The sequence below is a fragment of the Neodiprion fabricii genome, chromosome 1, assembly GCF_021155785.1.
Source record: "Neodiprion fabricii isolate iyNeoFabr1 chromosome 1, iyNeoFabr1.1, whole genome shotgun sequence".
Lineage (NCBI taxonomy): Eukaryota > Metazoa > Arthropoda > Insecta > Hymenoptera > Diprionidae > Neodiprion > Neodiprion fabricii.
Window position 1 is genome coordinate 35,171,319 of NC_060239.1, and position 18,041 is coordinate 35,189,359.

General features: G+C 35.0%; 4 protein-coding genes and 1 long non-coding RNA gene across 10 annotated transcripts; 3 read left to right on the top strand and 2 right to left on the bottom strand.

The window, feature by feature from the left end:
- Positions 1 to 455: 455 nt before the first annotated feature.
- LOC124187900 lies at positions 456 to 2,602 on the top strand (the record flags this gene model as incomplete). Its single annotated transcript, XM_046580083.1, has 4 exons — positions 456 to 673; positions 805 to 994; positions 1,208 to 1,762; positions 1,955 to 2,602. Coding segments are annotated over 4 exons (1,143 nt in total), but the record flags the coding sequence as incomplete, so codon positions are not given.
- LOC124174389 (myeloid leukemia factor) lies at positions 2,199 to 11,741 on the bottom strand. 6 transcript variants are annotated; one of them, XM_046553499.1, is made up of 7 exons: positions 11,336 to 11,741; positions 10,004 to 10,205; positions 9,363 to 9,654; positions 9,064 to 9,220; positions 7,310 to 7,405; positions 6,682 to 6,742; positions 4,289 to 4,427 (listed from the first exon to the last, which is right to left on the bottom strand). In XM_046553499.1, the coding sequence occupies exons 1-6, from the start codon at positions 11,386 to 11,388 to the stop codon at positions 6,724 to 6,726; spliced, it is 819 nt and encodes a 272-aa protein (XP_046409455.1). In that variant the 5' UTR covers positions 11,389 to 11,741; the 3' UTR covers positions 4,289 to 4,427; positions 6,682 to 6,723. The 6 variants fall into 6 exon arrangements, with proteins under 6 accessions (XP_046409453.1, XP_046409454.1, XP_046409455.1 ...); XM_046553497.1 differs by lacking the exon at positions 6,682 to 6,742 and having other exon boundaries at positions 2,199 to 4,427; positions 11,336 to 11,739; XM_046553502.1 differs by lacking the exon at positions 7,310 to 7,405 and having other exon boundaries at positions 11,336 to 11,737.
- On the top strand, positions 4,365 to 5,474 carry LOC124174393. The gene is made up of 2 exons (XR_006868925.1): positions 4,365 to 4,460; positions 5,266 to 5,474. It is a non-coding gene; the product is annotated as an uncharacterized LOC124174393 (long non-coding RNA).
- A 176-nt stretch (positions 11,742 to 11,917) lies between the features above and the next one.
- On the top strand, positions 11,918 to 13,161 carry LOC124179637 (39S ribosomal protein L13, mitochondrial). The gene is made up of 5 exons (XM_046564236.1): positions 11,918 to 12,109; positions 12,181 to 12,228; positions 12,306 to 12,429; positions 12,539 to 12,693; positions 12,780 to 13,161. The coding sequence occupies exons 1-5, from the start codon at positions 12,023 to 12,025 to the stop codon at positions 13,011 to 13,013; spliced, it is 648 nt and encodes a 215-aa protein (XP_046420192.1). The 5' UTR covers positions 11,918 to 12,022; the 3' UTR covers positions 13,014 to 13,161.
- A 169-nt stretch (positions 13,162 to 13,330) lies between these two features.
- Positions 13,331 to 17,008, bottom strand: LOC124179629 (leukotriene A-4 hydrolase). Its single transcript, XM_046564225.1, has 10 exons — positions 16,778 to 17,008; positions 16,347 to 16,459; positions 15,987 to 16,129; positions 15,560 to 15,671; positions 15,414 to 15,482; positions 15,027 to 15,303; positions 14,559 to 14,854; positions 14,216 to 14,470; positions 13,840 to 14,135; positions 13,331 to 13,734 (listed from the first exon to the last, which is right to left on the bottom strand). Exons 1-10 carry the CDS (start codon positions 16,914 to 16,916, stop codon positions 13,497 to 13,499), a joined length of 1,938 nt encoding a protein of 645 aa, XP_046420181.1. The 5' UTR covers positions 16,917 to 17,008; the 3' UTR covers positions 13,331 to 13,496.
- Positions 17,009 to 18,041: the final 1,033 nt, after the last annotated feature.

The following is an 18,041-nucleotide window of genomic DNA, read 5'->3' on the forward strand; positions in this document are numbered from 1 at the left end:
TAAATTACCTCGAAAACAAAAGACATCAGAAGTAATCGATACCGCGCGCAATAATTCGAATTATTCTACATATCAATAAATAATGTCGCAAAATCCACGAAGTCATTAAAATATTATGTGAGCCGTATTCGATCACCCTTCCCCCCCTTCAACTTAGATAAAATTCTCAACAAATTCTAACGTTGATTTGAAAACATACATTCATGTATGATTTCATCGATTACAAGATTTTGACAAACCCCTTTATTCAAGTGTCCTTGCACTACTATTTTACCTAGTTAGTTATAATAGAATGAACGAAAATTGGTATAAATTTTAATATGACTATTGTTTTTATAGAGCGAGAGAAGATCGTAAAACACGGAGAGCGCCCTGTGGAGCCAATAAGCAGCTGCAGGGATGAGCGTGGTTACGTGCCAACCGTTGGCCGCTGGGGTAGCGAATGGCCAAGTTGACTCGAGACGGCAGAAACATGGTGCCAGCCGCGGGGGCAGGCACGTGGGCCCTGGATCAGGGGTCTGCCGTTACCCCTGCCGGTTTGGGCCAACGACGAGTCACCAGCCCTGACCTTTCCCACGGTCGAACAATATGAGGAACTAGCAGGCAGCGTTGAACTCGAAACGCAACGTTTGTTGCGCGAGCATCGCTATGACACCGTCAGCAACTTCCTTAGGTAAGTAATTACATTACCGAACGACGAGTTGGATTGTGTTCGCTGAAGATTTCCTTTAACTTCGATAATAAACTGATTCATGATGCGGTATGACTTCCTTAAGGTAATTAACTTTGAAAATTTTCTTACAGACTTTATGAAGAGTTCAAAGTGAGCGGAGAAACTTCGCTAGAACGCTTCTATCGCAAGTATCAGCCAGTGATAACCAACGAACACCATACATGCGTAGGTCTTGGCTTTGAGTTACTGCGACGTCTGTGCAGCCTTAACGAGAGATTTCCTGGTATAGCCAGTCGTCTGTACTTGGTATCCTGTGAAGAGGTAAGAAATACATAGATTAAAATTCAATATTTCAATGCATGCATACCAGAAGGATAATTTTACACTATACTATAATTCAAATTTCCTGAATATGTTGTGCATTTCTTAGTCCAGGGGGTCTATGATTGGCTCAATATTATCACCAACTATATCCATTTGTCGATGAACATCGCCTTCAACAGCAATCGATTAATCACTTGTTTAAACTTGCAGACAATCGGTGACATCGCTGGGTACGTCGGTGGTGCACCAGCTGCCGACAGTGGCGAGAAAGAACATGTCTTAGTATGTTTGAAAATTGAGATAAACGGTCGTCGAGGAGTATTGCTGCTTGACCCTGGTTACCATGTTGCGCGTGTCGTCACTGTGATGGCGGATAAGCTGTACCCGCACTCGGGATGGTTTACGCAGTCTGAAGAACCAAACTGTAAAAAAGAGTACAATTACACCCTGTGTACTAAAGATTCTGACTATGTTGAATGGCACGAAAGAGAAAACCGTCCAGGAGTTCAAGAGAGAACACAGGTTGCCCTTATCTACGTTGCAAGACCATATTTGACCGCTATTGACGTTACTGAGCGACGAAACTTAGTCTACAACTTCAGGAGTCTACTTGCCAGGGACACAAAAGGTCATGTTACTGCCGGAATTTACTTTCCAGTTACAATCGACATCAACAAGACACATTCGTTTACCATCTTTTATCAGACAAGCAATGGGAAGAAACGCCTGAAGATGCCGTTCAGTAAATTCGATGGCTTGCCTAAGGTGATTATTAAATTTAATTGAGTTGGAATAAACTATGGCACTAGAATGTTATATAATACAGAACATGTGTTGAGATGTATTAATATCAACATTTTTGAGCTTACCTAATGTGAATAACTGGACAGAAATATTTGATTGGTTGATTGGTAGTTTACGCATGGGTATATAACAAAATTAATTGCTTTCTTTCAGACCTCCCAAGACACAGAGGAATCAACAATTCTAATGAAATGTGCACGCCAGATGGGTCTGACGCATGAGAAACTGGAAGGTGTTCTAGCCAGTCTTGCCGAAGTTATGTGCGATACACAGTATATTGCACAACTTTTAACCATCAATGCAAGAATCAATACCTTGGCTGAAGACAATTAACAGAGGCCGCTCCACCCAAAGAGGTGTCAGCAAAACTTAAAAGATTACCATTTTTTCTGCCAGCTTTCCTCTTTTGTTCTTTTTTTATTATTTACTATTGTTTCATTATACAAATTCTTTTAAACAATGCCCGCAAACCAGTCAGAGACTGAGTCACACTTATTTTCTTTCATTAACACTTGTTTATAATATGTAGGCTTTGCACTTCGGTTGGGGTACTTTAATTTTCTTTATTGTATTTTATTTTGTGAAATTTCATTGTTCAATGGAAATGTTAACTGTTATCGAATAATATTTACAATGACACTCTTGTCATTGGCCGTGATATAAATATACCAAAACAACGTCCGTCAGTGTAACGGCAGTTTTGTTTTGCCACAAAATTGAAATTTATCCTCCAAATGAACGGCTTAATTGACAGTGAAATTTTAGCAATTCAAGTGTGGGATAAAATTTAATCGTGACCGAGAAAACAAAAAAATGGACCCTGACAAAAAATGTTTACAACGAAACAATTCATCTTTACTGAAGTTGAATGACGTGAAATAAAACTAAGTAAAAAATGCAGCAAACAAAAATATAACAGTTGATAACATTTGCATTGAATGTATCGAAAACTAACTAAATAGCATACCTACTTCTTTCTTATCTAATCCATAGGCATAATATGATTGGAATAGTATTGTTATGATGGGATACAATATATATTTATTTTATACCACACTTTACAATTTTACTTGTGTCAGTACACTAAATTGTAACGACAGATTTCTCTGCTTGGTTCAGTTTCAAATAAATCAGAATTAAAGCACTCTAAAAGCTAAGATGTCATTATTTTGTCATCGAGATCCTGTCCCAAAATATATCCTGAAATTCCGTACAACTGTAACTGTCCTCTTATCGTCCTACGACTTCTAAGAAATTCAGAATATTTATTATATTACAATCTACGGTATACTTCAATTATGTATTGGAATCATCTAAACTAGAGTTACTCTATATTCATTTATTAAGCAGTTTGCGTACACGTGTTCATAATGACCGTCTTTAGCGTTCAGTTATGATTCGAATACAACTGTCGGATTTAAATTGTAGCACATATAGTTAATTTACGGTGAGGTTTCGTCACAGGGCAACATCATCGTATCGCTAATTATTTATTCTCCGGTGATATCGGAGGTATCATATTATAAATAGAAGAAAAAATGCAAAATAATGTCTATGCGGAAAAAGAAGGTTGAAAAAATGACAATAATTGGTGGAATAAAATCTCTCCACAAAAACGAGCATTTTCGGTCGATTAAGGACTATTAAAATTAGAAAAAAAATCATTCCTGCGATTTTTAAACGAAAATCTACTCCGAAAATTGAAATGAAAATGGTTGTGCTTCTATCGCATTAAATATCCCACATCCACACAAATATATTTAATCTTATATAGAAAATTAAAGAACTACCTTGTACTTTAATAAAGATTCACTTCTACAACCTCGAACTCTTGAGTTTTGGCTGTGGCTCAAAAAATATTAGATGCTTAATGAGCAATAACAGCACAACATTGTTGCATCTGATAACATCACCGATCTGTAATTGTATATATATATATATATATATATTTATAATATGTATATATAGGTATAAATACTACCCGGTTTTGTAAGCCTTGAATCCATGATTATTTTAAATATAACATCTAGATCGTTGACATAAAATGGGACAGTCTCATAGCCAATGATAGTACAGTAAAATCTCGGTACTTGATAACTAGACTTTATACAAAGGAAAATTTCCAGTTGTATTGTGAAATCAAACATGCCAAAATCTATGTACGGTTTATGTGGAAATATTAATATCTGATATTGTAAGCTGAAGCTCGACACATGATATATGTCACTGGTCTAAGCTTTAAAATACATCAACCACCCATGGTGAACAAATTTGTAGTTTGAGGAGTTTAAAACTAATTAAAACTTAGCAACATTTAAACGTCAGAAACAGATATCTTTGTTGGGACCGATTGAGGAATCCTTGATTAATTTTGGTGCAGTGAAAATAACTTTTAATAGGAATGATAATGAATCATACCGATATTTTACCATGAAAATAAAATGAGCTGTGGCATTTCGTCTGTCTGAGGTGTCTTCAAGCAGTGGAATCTGAATTGGAGAGTCGTTTATGACTGCTCTCTTTCTCTGGACTATGATCACGCTTGCGACTTCCTAAACCAGCAGGTGAGGTTGATGGAGGCTGCGTCACTTTAGTTTCTGTTGATGTAGTTTCTGATCTACTGGTGCTGAAAATAGAAAACAAATAAAGAGTTTGAAAAGTAAGTTTTTTACGTGTTGCCGCAGAAAATAAATCTGCAAAAAATAACCATGTGCTAGATGCATATTACCGAAGTATCACGGTATCGTTCTTCAATCATCTAAGTATGAAAATTGCGTCATCAGTTAAAACTAGCTTTCATTTGAGGTAAGTCAAGGGATATTATGCAATGTATCCATTTCAATTACTAGAATACACTGTATTACCTAGTAAAAAAGAATTGTAAAACATTTCAACCTGAATTAACATTTCATTATAGTCTCTGTTTTCTTATATCATGTTCATCAATTAAATGACATCGTAATGCAGTATCCAATCCGAGTAACTGATGATGATTAAAACCAGATAATATCATTTTTAATAAATTTCTTTAATAATTTTTTATAGTAAGAATGTCATTTTATCGCAGCAAGTTCATGGATATTTTTGCTTTTGACCATTTATATATGTATGCATACGAGTTAGGTATTATTCATGAAATTTGCTTTAAACTGAGAACATATACCCAAAATATCAAAAAGAGTGAAACGATCATTACACAAAAGTTATTACCTATCTTAAGCTAGTATTCTCTCCTAATTTCAGTAAATTTCAATGTAGGAGGTACAAAAACAATTCACTCGTTTGTGTTTGACTGAAGTTACTATGTACATTTTCCTATCAGGACAAAAACTCTTACTACCTAAAACAAGAATAAGGAGTTTTCACACTAGAGATTTATCAACATTTTACTTGAAGTTACTCAAACTATTTGAAGATTCCCTAACATATTATTAATTGTATTAATGTTAGACTTTATTTTTCAGAAAGTTTAGGACACAGCAACACAGTCAACAATTAAACGTAACACGAAGACATTGAATATCGCACAAGACCAATAGCACTCCAAAAAAGGAAAGAGAAATCTCAATCTTCAATTTAGCAATCTATTATTTACATGAATTATTCATGTACTGAGACAGTTAGGTGCGTACGGAAAAACAAGCGATACGTTTGTAAAATTCCTTCGTGAAACTTGTGTTTCAAAAAACATGTCTGTAAATGAATATTATGGGACAGAATATTCTTTACAAAGGTACATTGCGCAACACAAATGACCTTTGTTTTTTTGACATCTATTGTTCAATGAGTAACGATTAGATGTCTTTAAAAAAAAATTAACTATCATTTGATCTATTTTTAATTGCAAGACGTTAAATATAATAAGGCGATATCCATAATTACTCTACACTAATTTTCCGTTGATGTAGTTAACACATTGTTACTATCTTTATATCTACTGGGAGTGTGAGAATATTTGAGACCAAGATGCCTATTGTACATTTTTATAAATCCTAGACTTGCAGAAAAACGCAGGAAAGTTCAGCATAATTCATCGAATTGAACCATTTTCTTTAACACACGTTACTTTGAATCGAGATATAATAAAACTATCAAAAACTAATGCTTGAGGAGGCCTGTTCTACACACATATATGTATTAGAGTGGCCCTTATTCAGGGTGTTAACGAATTTTTGCCAGACCATCCCCCAAATAAACTTCAAATAATTCGAAAACAATCGCCGAATTTTTACAGATTTTTACATCAATTCTAAGATAGTCCGCATGTGATCGAAGTTTCTTGTGAAAATTAACATGGGTAAAACTTTTTTTCTCAGTATATATTTTATTGCAAGAGTAATAATGTTCCAAATAATCTGTAACCGCGAGGTTTTGGTGAGAATTAGTGCTACTATCTGGGAAAAAATACACATCATCGTACCAGGCAATCTAGATGAATTGCACAACCTCGAAACCTGACTTTTTTTTTATTTAGAGGAAGTGCAATTCGTCTAGATTGCCTCGTACGATGATGTGTATTTTTTTTTTTTCATATAGTATCACAAATGCCGACTAAAACCTTGCAGTTACAGATTTTTTGGAACATTATTACTTTTACGATAATATATATAGTACGAAAAAAAGTTTTTCTCATGTCACTTCCATAAGAAACTTCGATCACAATGCGGGCTATCTCAGACTTGCTGTAAGAATCTCAAAAAATTAGGCGACTCTTTTTAAATGATTTGAAATTGATTTCAGTGATGGGGCGGTAAAAATTCGTCAACACCCTAATGAATGTATGCAAGAGAGGTAAAGTTTGCTGTGTTTTTTTTAGCAATTAGGATAATTTAATTAGTAATTTAATAGGTATAAAAGTCTATGTTACGCATCGTACTTACGTCGTACTAGCGTCACCACTGTGTACTCTACGCTTTTAATTATTAATATTTGCGGCTGTACCTGTAATAGACAATAAACGATATTCGATACTAGTTCAGTTATGTTTCTATACGGTAAAACAGAAAGAAAATGAAACAAATCTCTCAACTCCCTGTTGTTTTAAAATAAAATACTTTTAAATTGTTATTGGTCGAAATGGGACAAGTCGTGCAGGAGGGCAGCGGTATTGGGGGGCATTATAAAAGTAATAAGGCCACCTGTTTAATTTTCTTGATACTTGCACATAGACACAGTCAGCTTTGTGCACATAGACATAATTCGACAAGAAGAAATCAATGAAGTGTAAAACAAGTTTCTATAAAAACACGAAGCCAGAGGTTCAAATACATTGCTTGAGGTACATCTTGAACATTAGTAATGAGGAAGAGAAAATATCGTAGATGCCGAAATTATTAGCAAAAACAAAAAATAATTGTACACCAACCGATGTCTACCAAAAGACTAAGGTAATAAAAACAAGATGCTGATCTCAAATTGTGTTTAGATAATTCTCCCTTCTGTAGACCTGAGTTGTAGATAGTAGTCAGTTTTTGGGAGATAAATCAGCATATACCAATAGAAGCTTACCGTGATGTGGATAATAAACTGCTGGGCTTTGGAGAATATGAGGTTCTCAAACCTCGCCTTGGAGAAGGTGCCCACCTGGAACGACTAGATAGTCGGCTACAAAAGTATACCAACCACAACCAGACCAGGACATAAAATAAAAGCAAAGAAAATAAAAAAGTAAATAACCATCTAATACAAGAGTGAATTTAAACGAAGAAGAGTCTATAATTGTAAATCTACACTTCTCAGGTGAGATTGACAGATACAGTGGTTCTACTTGTCTTTAGTTTCGAACAAAAGAGTGGTAAAGTAATAACATCTAATTTACTACATTTTTTCATTCAATAGAAAAATATGTTGATCACATTCACTGTAAACTTTGGCGTGATAATAAACTCAACACAAACTGTGTGAAAAAATTTATCGGTTGCACATTAAAAAAATGAATAAATTTAGAAAACACTTGAATTTTAATTAAAAATAAAAATAAAAAACATAATCGACTAATGCCGTAACAGCATACATTCCACTACATAAATCAGAATACAAAGCAGAACTACGAAATAACAATGTACTAATTTTTGTGAATTTTATTCAATTCGTGCAGTATGAATATATTTTATTGACGTGCAATATTACAAGGTAATTTCACAAAGGAGATATGAGCAACAAATAATCATTTGCAGGATTGATTCTTTCGCATTATCACTTTTTCGAGTAGGTATTTTTACCAGATCGCCTTCCACGTTTCTTGTATCTGCTAATTGAATGCATTCTAATGATGTAGTACATATTACATGCAGAAAAAACCTTAAGAAATAAGGTGCATCATGGAACAAGTTACAATACCATCAAATCGATTGCAAGAACGTTTGATATTCTCTATTCGTGCATTATGTATCATACAATATCCCATAACTATAGGAGCAGGAAAAAAAAATGAAATCAACGATGGATATATTGAGAGCCCAAAATACAATATGTTACCCGGAAGAACGAAAAAACACCGAAACAACTGATTAAATTTGTAATACTCCAAGTAATAGACACCTTCAAAATCGTGTGACTGATGGAACTAATAGAATAATTAAAACAAAAGATAATGGATAATTGAAGTAATCATAGAGATAAATTTACGATTAATCATTTACATTTTATGCGATCAGTGAAAGTATTTTGATGAAACCTATTTTTCATCCGCAAATAATGAAACACATATTGCTAATCCATTTTCTTAGCAAATTGACTGTATGTTAGGCTCTTGTTGTGAAGTGAAAGTTGGCAAAAGTAAGTAGTCGAAAATTCAAAACTCCATGCCAGAAGCAGTGGTTCTCATGTCCTTGCTAGAATTCACTTCTCGGAGTTGATAAATGCAACCACACGAGGCGTCAATATTGAAAACCACGTTAAATGTTCTTCCAATAACCTCGATCTTGCTTGCATACACGATGACGTTAATCATAAAGAAAATTAGGGGTGGTAGAAAATAGAAAGTGACATTTTCACACAGAGAAATTAGCAACTTTGAGGTTGTTGGAAAAACATTTGATGACTTCTTCAATATTGAAGCTTAGCGTGATTCTGTTCAACGACTATGAGAACTGGATTCCAGTCAGGATGTGAGAACTGTTTTAGGCCTGAAGTTCTGAATTTTCTGCTACCTTTTTCTACCAACTTCCACTTCAAGTTCTTATTTACGTTGCCGATGCAAGAAAAAATAAATATAGCAAATTGTTAGCTATCAAGAAAATATTGCATTGTGATAAACTAACCTTGCTGTTGGTGCCGGCAAAGCCAGAGGACTATGTTCACGACGGTTTCTGTGCCGAGATACAGCATAGCCAGCAGGTCCATGAGTGTGGTGATCCACTGCGCCAACAGCATGCTTAGTACGAGTCTCCCATTCCTGGTTGAAATCTTCGGCCTCTTCTGAACAAAACGCAAAAATATCCGCAAGTTGAAGTTAAAATGAATAAACAATATAAGTATTAACAATTGATATTAGGATTATTAAAAGGAATTACGAGTCAGGTAAATACTTGAGGATTAATTTATTCAAGAATTATTTTACCTTCTTCAAGATTTATATATTCTTGACGTTCTTCTTCATCACCATTATGAACATTCTGCTCTCGTTCATAGATATGAGCTCGTTCACCAATATGATGACCAATTGCCATCTTTTTTGTACCTGTACGAGAGTCGCAGACAGTTTTCTTGGTCTCTTTAACTCCACCAGGTGCAGTTCTTGTTGAAGATGATGCTTGATACACCTGTGGTCTGCCATCTGGACCACTGGTCATAGTCATGACAGAGCTACTCATGAAAGAGTGACAATTTCCGTTGTTTGGACCCATGTTTCCCTGGAAGAAACGATTTTTCAAATTGGTTAAAATGATATTACACACTCTCGAGAGTTGGATTCCTGGTAATTGACAGACCTATTAGATTTATTCTGACATATTAAAGGCCACCGATGTCTACTTTACATGTTAGACAGTGAAACACATGACAGCAGACTACAACAGGCGGCGTTGAATGTGTCAGAATTAATCTAAGGGTCTGTACTTAGCAATCAGTACTTCGCATGTTCTAACAGAATAATTAAACTAGACAAAACTTTTTAAAAAAGTAGCAAATCAATAAAAAATAATGGAACGCAAAGCTTGATAGCTGACCAAAATCTTTGAATATCCTCACATTTTTACTTACATAATCTGCAAAAACACGGTTCATGTTGAAAGCAGGCATCGGGGGAAAGCCAAACGGCATCATTTGCATTTCGTTATGACGAGAATTTACCCGGTGATGATTTGACCCAGTAAGTGGAGCGGGTCCACCCATCATACCAAAGGGATCGCTAAAGAGCGAGTTCATCATGTTGTTCATATGTCGCATAGATCGCATGTGAGTCCTGTTGAGATGGAAAGATACTTTTTTAATTTATAATATAGAAATAATAATATTTCTGTACGCTTCATATATTGCCATACTTTAACCTTTTGTATAGTCAAACATTTAATTTAATATCCTCATTGTACAATATCATCACTGTAAAAAAAATTTATCGTTGATAAATTAAGCCCTATGAATTATGCGACAATAATAATTGCAGGCTGCAATTGATCATAAATAAAATTCTGTTTCCATGGACGCATCGATTTGTCAATTGATTATTAAATATTTGCAAATGATTTGGAACAAAAAGTTTACGCTTAGATTTTAATGTACGCTGTGAATAAACATTTAGTACTCAAATGGATATTATAAGAATGAGAAAAATTGAAATTTTAACATTTTTGGGCATATTTATTATAGATATGTAGTGTAGAAGTGGATGAAAAAATTAGTCCATAAATTTAACAACAGATTCAGAAATTGTTTTGACAAGAGATGATAGGTATACAATCATGTGTAAGGCAATACTTGCTATTAGTAGGATTTTGTAATCCATAAAAAACTGATCCTGGATAAAACATTCAAACACACAGAGGCAAGTAAAAAGATAGTTTTTCAAGGTACGGTGAATATTTCTTGAAAACGAAACTTGGTTTTCTGTGGTGGTAATAAATAAGAAATTGTATGCCAGGGACTAAAATTATGGAAAATTTGTAGCCACGCATTGTGCAGGTACAAAATATTCTGAACTGTTCTTGGCTATTTCGAACGATTACAGAAAATTACTTTCATCAAATCTGATGTGTTCAGGGAAAAAATGTGTCAAGATAAACAAAATGCTTTCCGCAACGCATATGTCGAAATTTTTACTACAGAATCACGAGAGTGTTTCAGCTGCTAACCTGTAATAATTAAGTTTGCATATCGTTTATTGAAGAACAGACGAAAAATAGACGTTATTGTGAAAGTCAAAATCAATACAGACGAACTGTCTTGAACAAATTATGTGGATCGGTGGCGCGAACATTCTCCGTTGATCTGCCAGAGTGACGTTAAAGCGCTTACCTTACCATACACGATTACATACGGCCAACGATTGAGAAGTACTAATTTGCCAATTAGTGAGGGGCTAGCAAATAACCTTACCCGATGATGGGATCCTCTTCAAAATCGCCCATCAAGGATCCAAACAGGGACATGGTGGGTATATGCGCGTGAAAATTCAGATGAAATAGAGTCTTGGCTTTGCCTTCGGTTATTTTTCACTCCCTCAAAACTAACGCGATATTCGATCGTATGGAAAAGATAACCCCGTCGTAAAGTCAAATGCGGATTTCTTGTGCACTGTTGTCGATCTTTCTAGGGCAAGTGAAGAGATCCGGAATACCTATACGCAAAGTTCACTACTGGTCGCGATACACAAGATCACATAAGATGATCAGAAATACTTGTACAACGGCAAGATGACCGGAAATGCTAATTACCACTTCGCAGATAACCGATAGCAGCGCTTCCTGGCGGTCGATGGTACCGAAATCTCACGAAGGCCAAAGAGATACTCTTTGATGAAGGTAAGGAGGCCGAACGCATATGGCGGAATCGTCGAAAAGTGGTTCGTGAGAGCGATGAACGATCTTGTAGTTCGGGATGTATCCGCAAGCGATACCAGCGCCTGCTCACGAATAGGATATAATTACTCTCTAGTCTCCATAGATGCCGTGAGATAATTTCGTTGAAGATAATTCCTCTGACGGATATCTGAACAACCATCGCAAGAAATTTGTTCACAAGATTCGGCCCAATGCGTCGCATCTAGGTACTAACTTGTTATTCATGGGCAATGTAAGCAGTAAGAACTTTGTGCCAAGGAGCCGGAAATTTGTTCGTAGAAATCAAAAGTCGTTTTTCCAACATAAGCACGTAAGATATAGAAATATTAGATTGGTGCCGTTATTTGGGGAAACGAGCCTCTAATTCATGAGCTTTCATAGGACGGGAAAAATCTTACTTCAATAATGTCCGCAGTGAAAAGAGCACAGGTTAGTTTCATATCAAAGTAGCTTTGAATCTCCTACTAATCTGAATGAAAATCGTTTATTATTTTACATTATTCTAGCAATGGGCTACATTTGCTAGAACCTGGCATCTTTTCGATGCTACATGGCAAAATCCATTTGACAGTGCACAAGTAATAATCAAGCATCTCATGGGTCTACACAAACCCATATACCATCCAATGAGTGAGTACAAAATTGCTGAGAACTTGTATTTCCTGAAATATTTACGTAATTAATAGTTGAGTTTTCATTTTTACAATTAAATTAGTTAATTTTTGACACTCATTCACAGATGATTGCGGAGATCATGTTGTTGTCATGAATAGTAGAGATATCGCCTTACCAGGTGACGAATGGAGGAAACGTGTGTATTTCCACCACACAACCTACCCTGGGGGTGCATCGTGGACACTTGCCTGGGAATTGCACAACAAAAATCCTACATTGGTAAGAAATCATCGTAATTTAATACAGAATATAAATATAAATATTCTTTCAAGAGTCTGCTAACTAGTGTATTTTTTTTCGTGTAGGTCATAAAAAAAGCTGTGTATAATGGAATGGACGGCAACTTACAACGAAGGCATACAATGCAACGTTTACATGTTTTCCCTGACGATAAAATCCCTGAAGAGATCTTGAAAAACATCAGTAATCAAATTAGATATTTGAGACCTGTCCCAACTCGATTGGATCATATTTCACCAGAAGAAGTCGAAAACTACCCGAAAATTGTAGACTATCCAAAACAGTATATTCTGCGTTAAAGAAAATCCGCAGTTTACAAAGTCGACATAAAAAGAAAACTTTGTAGTTTGCAATCATTAGCAAATTTAAATTACTCCAAAACATACTGACATTTTGTACATCTGTATATAGTCATGAAAATAAATTCCTACCAAGTAGTTCCATCCAGTCACGGTTTATGTATTTAAACCTGTACTTATTTTATCGATAACAAACAACAGCAAAAACTTTGTTACAACCAACGGGTGGTGTAAACTGACGATTAATAACAAACGTGATTTCTATCAACGGTACAAAACTCAATCAATTTCACCGTTGAGATAAACAGAGTATTATATAGGTAGTAAAATTATATATTCCAACACGTAACTATTTGTTATCATCTTCCCACCATGTATAAAGTATTAAAAGCATCATACAAATTATTTATATCAAGATAACCATTTTGTCCGATTATTCAGCAAGTGGTATTTTATGGTCATAAGCTCATACATCAACATCATTCACACATCACTGTTTAGACACAAATCTTCGGCCACTGCATGAGCGCTGACATACATCATTTTATGTTTGTTTGCCAAAAATGTATCAATGGCTTGTTGGCGGACCTCTTCCCATGCATATAAGTCTCGGTAAATCGGTCTAATAAATTTCATACGTCCTTGTTCCGTTACAAAGGTTAACGCAAGTGATACTTTGGCTCTCCAGCGACCCTTGAGTGACAAACGTATCCATTGAAATCTGTTGAACAATGTATTAATGGATTAAGTGTCGATAGTTTTGTATAAAATTCAAAACAAATTCACAAATATTCAGTACTTATGATTGTAATAAGTTGTCCTGTACCTGATTTCTGAATTTTTCATAGGATCGAACTTGTACACTTGATTCATAACTTCTAACTTTTTTTGTGATAACGTTTCATTGGCTAGTAATAATTCAGCCAGAAATTCAATCTTTTGATTTGAACTTAATTTTGTGATATCTGACGCGTTGAATGGGCTTGTTGTATTTTCGTCCCAATGAAGCCACCGATCTGCTAATTCTCTGCACACTTGTGTCAAAGTTGTGTCATACGCTGGGATTACAGGGGGCATCCCTGGTCTGTAAAGCCATGTATCCCAATCAATAGAGTTTAGGACCTGCGATAAAAATAAAAATGTTTAAATGTGAAGATTTATGATAGCCTAGTGCGCAGAAATCAGTTGAATCAATATCTTACATCAACTTTGTCCTTGAAGTAATCATATAAATACCCTTTCCAAGTTAATGTCACTATACTTTTGTACTTATATGTGTTCAAATAAGATTTCAAAAATGGTTCAAACACTTCTGGTCCTCCGAGAAGCTGCTCGATGTAGTACACAAATGTGTGACCTTTTTCATAGGGTACCGTTGAAAAAGCATCATCAGGATCCATGCCTATCAAGTTTGGCACAAGGTATGTAAGTAGATCAGTTTCACCACATACTGCAATCTGAAAAGCAAGAATGTTGAAACTACCATATTATTCCAAATATACGCAATTCACACAAATTGTGAATAACCAAATCAGGAATACTCACAGTTTCACGTAACGCCTTGAGCCCTCTAATAGCTGAAAAGTCCCGAAATTTATCACCATGTATTCTCCCCTGTATTTTTCGTTCAACGAACATAGTGAATCCCTCATTTAGCCAAAAGTGTTCAAAGTTTGCATTTGTCACCAAGTTTCCAGTCCAGCTGTGAGCTATTTCATGAGCAACCACATCAGCCAGAGAACGATCCCCAGCCAAGAGAGTCGGTGTTACAAAAGTTAAACAAGGATTTTCCATACCACCAAATGGAAAGCTCGGTGGTAAAATCAACAAGTCATAAATTTCTAAAATAAAAGCTCTGAATAATGTTACAATGCCAGCAAAATCGTCACTGGCTATTATTTGATTGAGAATTTTTATAGAATCTTGGTAAACATACATATAATAAAATAATTAAAAAATAAGGCTGACTTAATACTCGTGATACATCACCACCACATCAGAAAAAAAACGTACCCCAAACGTAAGGGCCACAAATATCTTCAGCAGTTCTTAGCATAGTTTCTGTTTCGCTAAATTCAAATGCACTTTGCTCAATGAGCTCCTTTTCCGCCCAGACATGTGATCTTGGGCCGACTCTCTGGGAGACTAATTTTCCAACAGCGAGTGCAATTAAATAGACAGGAATTGGAACTGGCTGGTGAAATTTGTGTATTCTGATATCCCCACCAGATTCTACTATCCCGTCATGCAAAGCAGACATGAGGACAGTCAAATTTGCTGGTGCTTTTATCTGCATTGATACACAGTACATTATAGGAAAAAACATAATGGCCATGTTCTGTGCACAGTGTGTTTCATTTACGAAATATTTTATTGAACGTTGTTGTATGGATGCATTACCTCAGCAGTATAGGTCGCTTTCACAGACGGAGTGTCTTGGCAGGGCAATATAGAACGGGCATGAATAGCCTGTACAAAACGAACATATTTTTAGAATAAAATTCATGGAATATCAATAATTATTTTTATTTCAACCATTCAACTACCTGACATTGTGAAAACATGTATGGATATTTTCCACCCGCTGTTTGTTCTGGCTCTAGCCATTGTAAACCACTGGCACTGGGCGAAGTCGCATACTGTATTTCAATTTTATATCTGTAAGGAAAGTGAAAATATGTCCAAATTTTGTATGGAATTGAGTTATTATTCAAGATAAAGTGTATAAAAGCAAGTCAATTATCTCATCAAAGTTCAAATTCTCCACACATGTAAAAAGAATGTGGATTATCAATTGAATTTATCACTGTCCATCAAGCTTTCTGACAGTGGGAATTAGTCTATTGAAATAACAAGTGCTTTCTTATCAAGTTTTACAGATTGAGAAACAAGTGATAACGACAGTTTTACACTTTCAATATTTCTGTCAATTGAAATTAAATTCAAGTAGTAATTGTCAAATAATTTAATTACGTATTATTTGGAGATTGCACTTGAGGCAGTTTGATGCTGAGTTTTGACCCATATGTCACTGATTCCCCTTTGACAAACTCTAATGGCGAACCATCGGCAACATTAAGCACAGTCGAAATGGTCAACCCTCGGTTATCCAAAATCTACAACATTTTTTATAGATTATGAAAATACCAATTTTAAGAATTTCTCGATAATTGAAACTCTGTACTTGGACGTGTTCACGCTAGTAAAAGCATTTCGGATTATTGATTGTACTATCTCATTCACTAATGCAACTTTACATGTGGATGAATAAAGACATTATCGAAGGCACTCACACTGAAAGAAATTTAAGTCGCCTTATGGAACAATACTAACCACTTCGTTGGTATCCCCAGATTTTTTAACATCCAAAATAACGCTTCCAACCAATACTTTTTTGTCAAAATCCACACGCAGGTGCAGATCAATATGCGTCACCACGGCTAAGTCTGGAAATATTTGAATAATTGAAACAATAACAAGATACGGAGAATAACGTCAAATAGTTATTCAAGCCGTATTTAGATATGTGAAAGAGTTTGCAGCTCAGAAAACCTATTTCGACTCATATTTATGGGTGTATCAAATGACAAGCCACTAATTATTTCGAAATGTACACAAAAAATATTTTGTTGTAGGTTAAGACTTTCAGCTAACGATAAATATTCATAAACGATTCAAGCTCAATCGAAATAGCATTGATTAAAACATTAAATTATAGCGGAATTGTGTGTATTAATTCATTAAATGCAAATATATTACAATACCGGGCCGTGAATAGGAATTTGGATCTCCTGGACTCAACGACATGTTTGCTGCTGCCGACCACTGAGCCGGAATGAATGACGTTAGGAAAGAAATGTACTTCAGAGAGCGTATCAGAAATGGACGCACCGCTAATCCCATGATTTAGGATTATTCAAAATTCCAATTACGCTTCAACCACTTTCTACCGATTACCATCCAGTTTTTTCTTCGCTTCTTACCCCGAATGATGCTGATAACGAGGGTCAATTACTTTTGAAAATGACCCTTCTATATCTTATTATTCTCTGATCGCAGAATTAAAAAAAAATTCGGTATCGATTCTTTTGCTTGCTGTAAGTCCTAAAATAATATGTTGACAAAAATATTTAAAGAAGGATCTCTGTTCCTTTGTTAATTCTGCGGATTTCAGAGCATTTTTTTACAATAATTGAATTAAAAATTTTTTTTTTAATCTTTCGCTGTGAGTTATAAATTATTACTTGGATGAATTGGAAAAGAAACAAATGTTTTTGTACAGAGTTTTTTTTTTTGGGGTAATAATTTGAAGGCTGTGGCGAGCAGTGTTATTATGTCAATAAAACAAAAATTAATTAGATATAAAAATATGCTTTTATCAAGTTTTTTTTCTCCAGATTGGCAATTTAGAATTCATAGCAAGAAATCATGAATCATTGAAGTGTATTTAAGTTGAAAACAACTTTCTTTCATCAGCTATGAAAAGATCGTAAGTTATCAGCCTTTCATGTTTTGCTTGACAGGTAAGTTGAGTTTATCGCTTATCGTAATGCAGTTGCAAATTGGAATTAAACGTGTTGTTGACGAAAATTTATTAGTAGAAACACAGTTGAAAAGCACGGAGGCTGAAAAGAAATAGATATTTGAATTAAGTGTAATTCTTGGTAATAAAAGCGCACAGAATTAGACACAATCAGAGTCATACTAATATAACTATTCAATCCATGGATGTAACTATCGTCATGATTATAATCATTCACGAACATTCTTGGCTCCAATTCAAAGGATAATGGCCGATATATTTCTATTTTAAAGGCCAATGACCATAGACATTTGTGCATTGGAGATACCATGACTGTATAAGATTTTCGTAGGAACAGTTCGTTGTAAACAGTAACTGCTGAGGTCCTAGAGCAAAGGCTGAGATTTATTATTAAATCACTGTCATCAAAGAAGATGCAAAAATCAAATGAATTAACTAAACAGTTAATGTTGCTGACGCACTAAACCATGAGTACTTCCATTTTC

Coding starts and splice junctions, on each gene's coding strand:
- LOC124179637 (XM_046564236.1), top strand. CDS start 12,023: ATGGGCAATGTAAGCAGTAAGAACTTTGTGCCAAGGAGCCGGAAATTT. Junction 12,110..12,180: donor CGTTTTTCCAACATAAGCAC/GTAAGATATAGA, acceptor GAGCTTTCATAG/GACGGGAAAAATCTTACTTC. Junction 12,229..12,305: donor CCGCAGTGAAAAGAGCACAG/GTTAGTTTCATA, acceptor ACATTATTCTAG/CAATGGGCTACATTTGCTAG.
- LOC124174389 (XM_046553497.1), bottom strand. CDS start 11,388: ATGTCCCTGTTTGGATCCTTGATGGGCGATTTTGAAGAGGATCCCATC. Junction 10,206..11,335: donor GAAGAGGATCCCATCATCGG/GTAAGGTTATTT, acceptor CCATCTCAACAG/GACTCACATGCGATCTATGC. Junction 7,406..9,063: donor TTGCCGGCACCAACAGCAAG/GTTAGTTTATCA, acceptor ATACTTTTGTAG/CCGACTATCTAGTCGTTCCA.
- LOC124179629 (XM_046564225.1), bottom strand. CDS start 16,916: ATGGGATTAGCGGTGCGTCCATTTCTGATACGCTCTCTGAAGTACATT. Junction 15,672..15,986: donor GTGCAATCTCCAAATAATAC/GTAATTAAATTA, acceptor CTTTCCTTACAG/ATATAAAATTGAAATACAGT. Junction 14,471..14,558: donor TCAAGGCGTTACGTGAAACT/GTGAGTATTCCT, acceptor CTTGCTTTTCAG/ATTGCAGTATGTGGTGAAAC.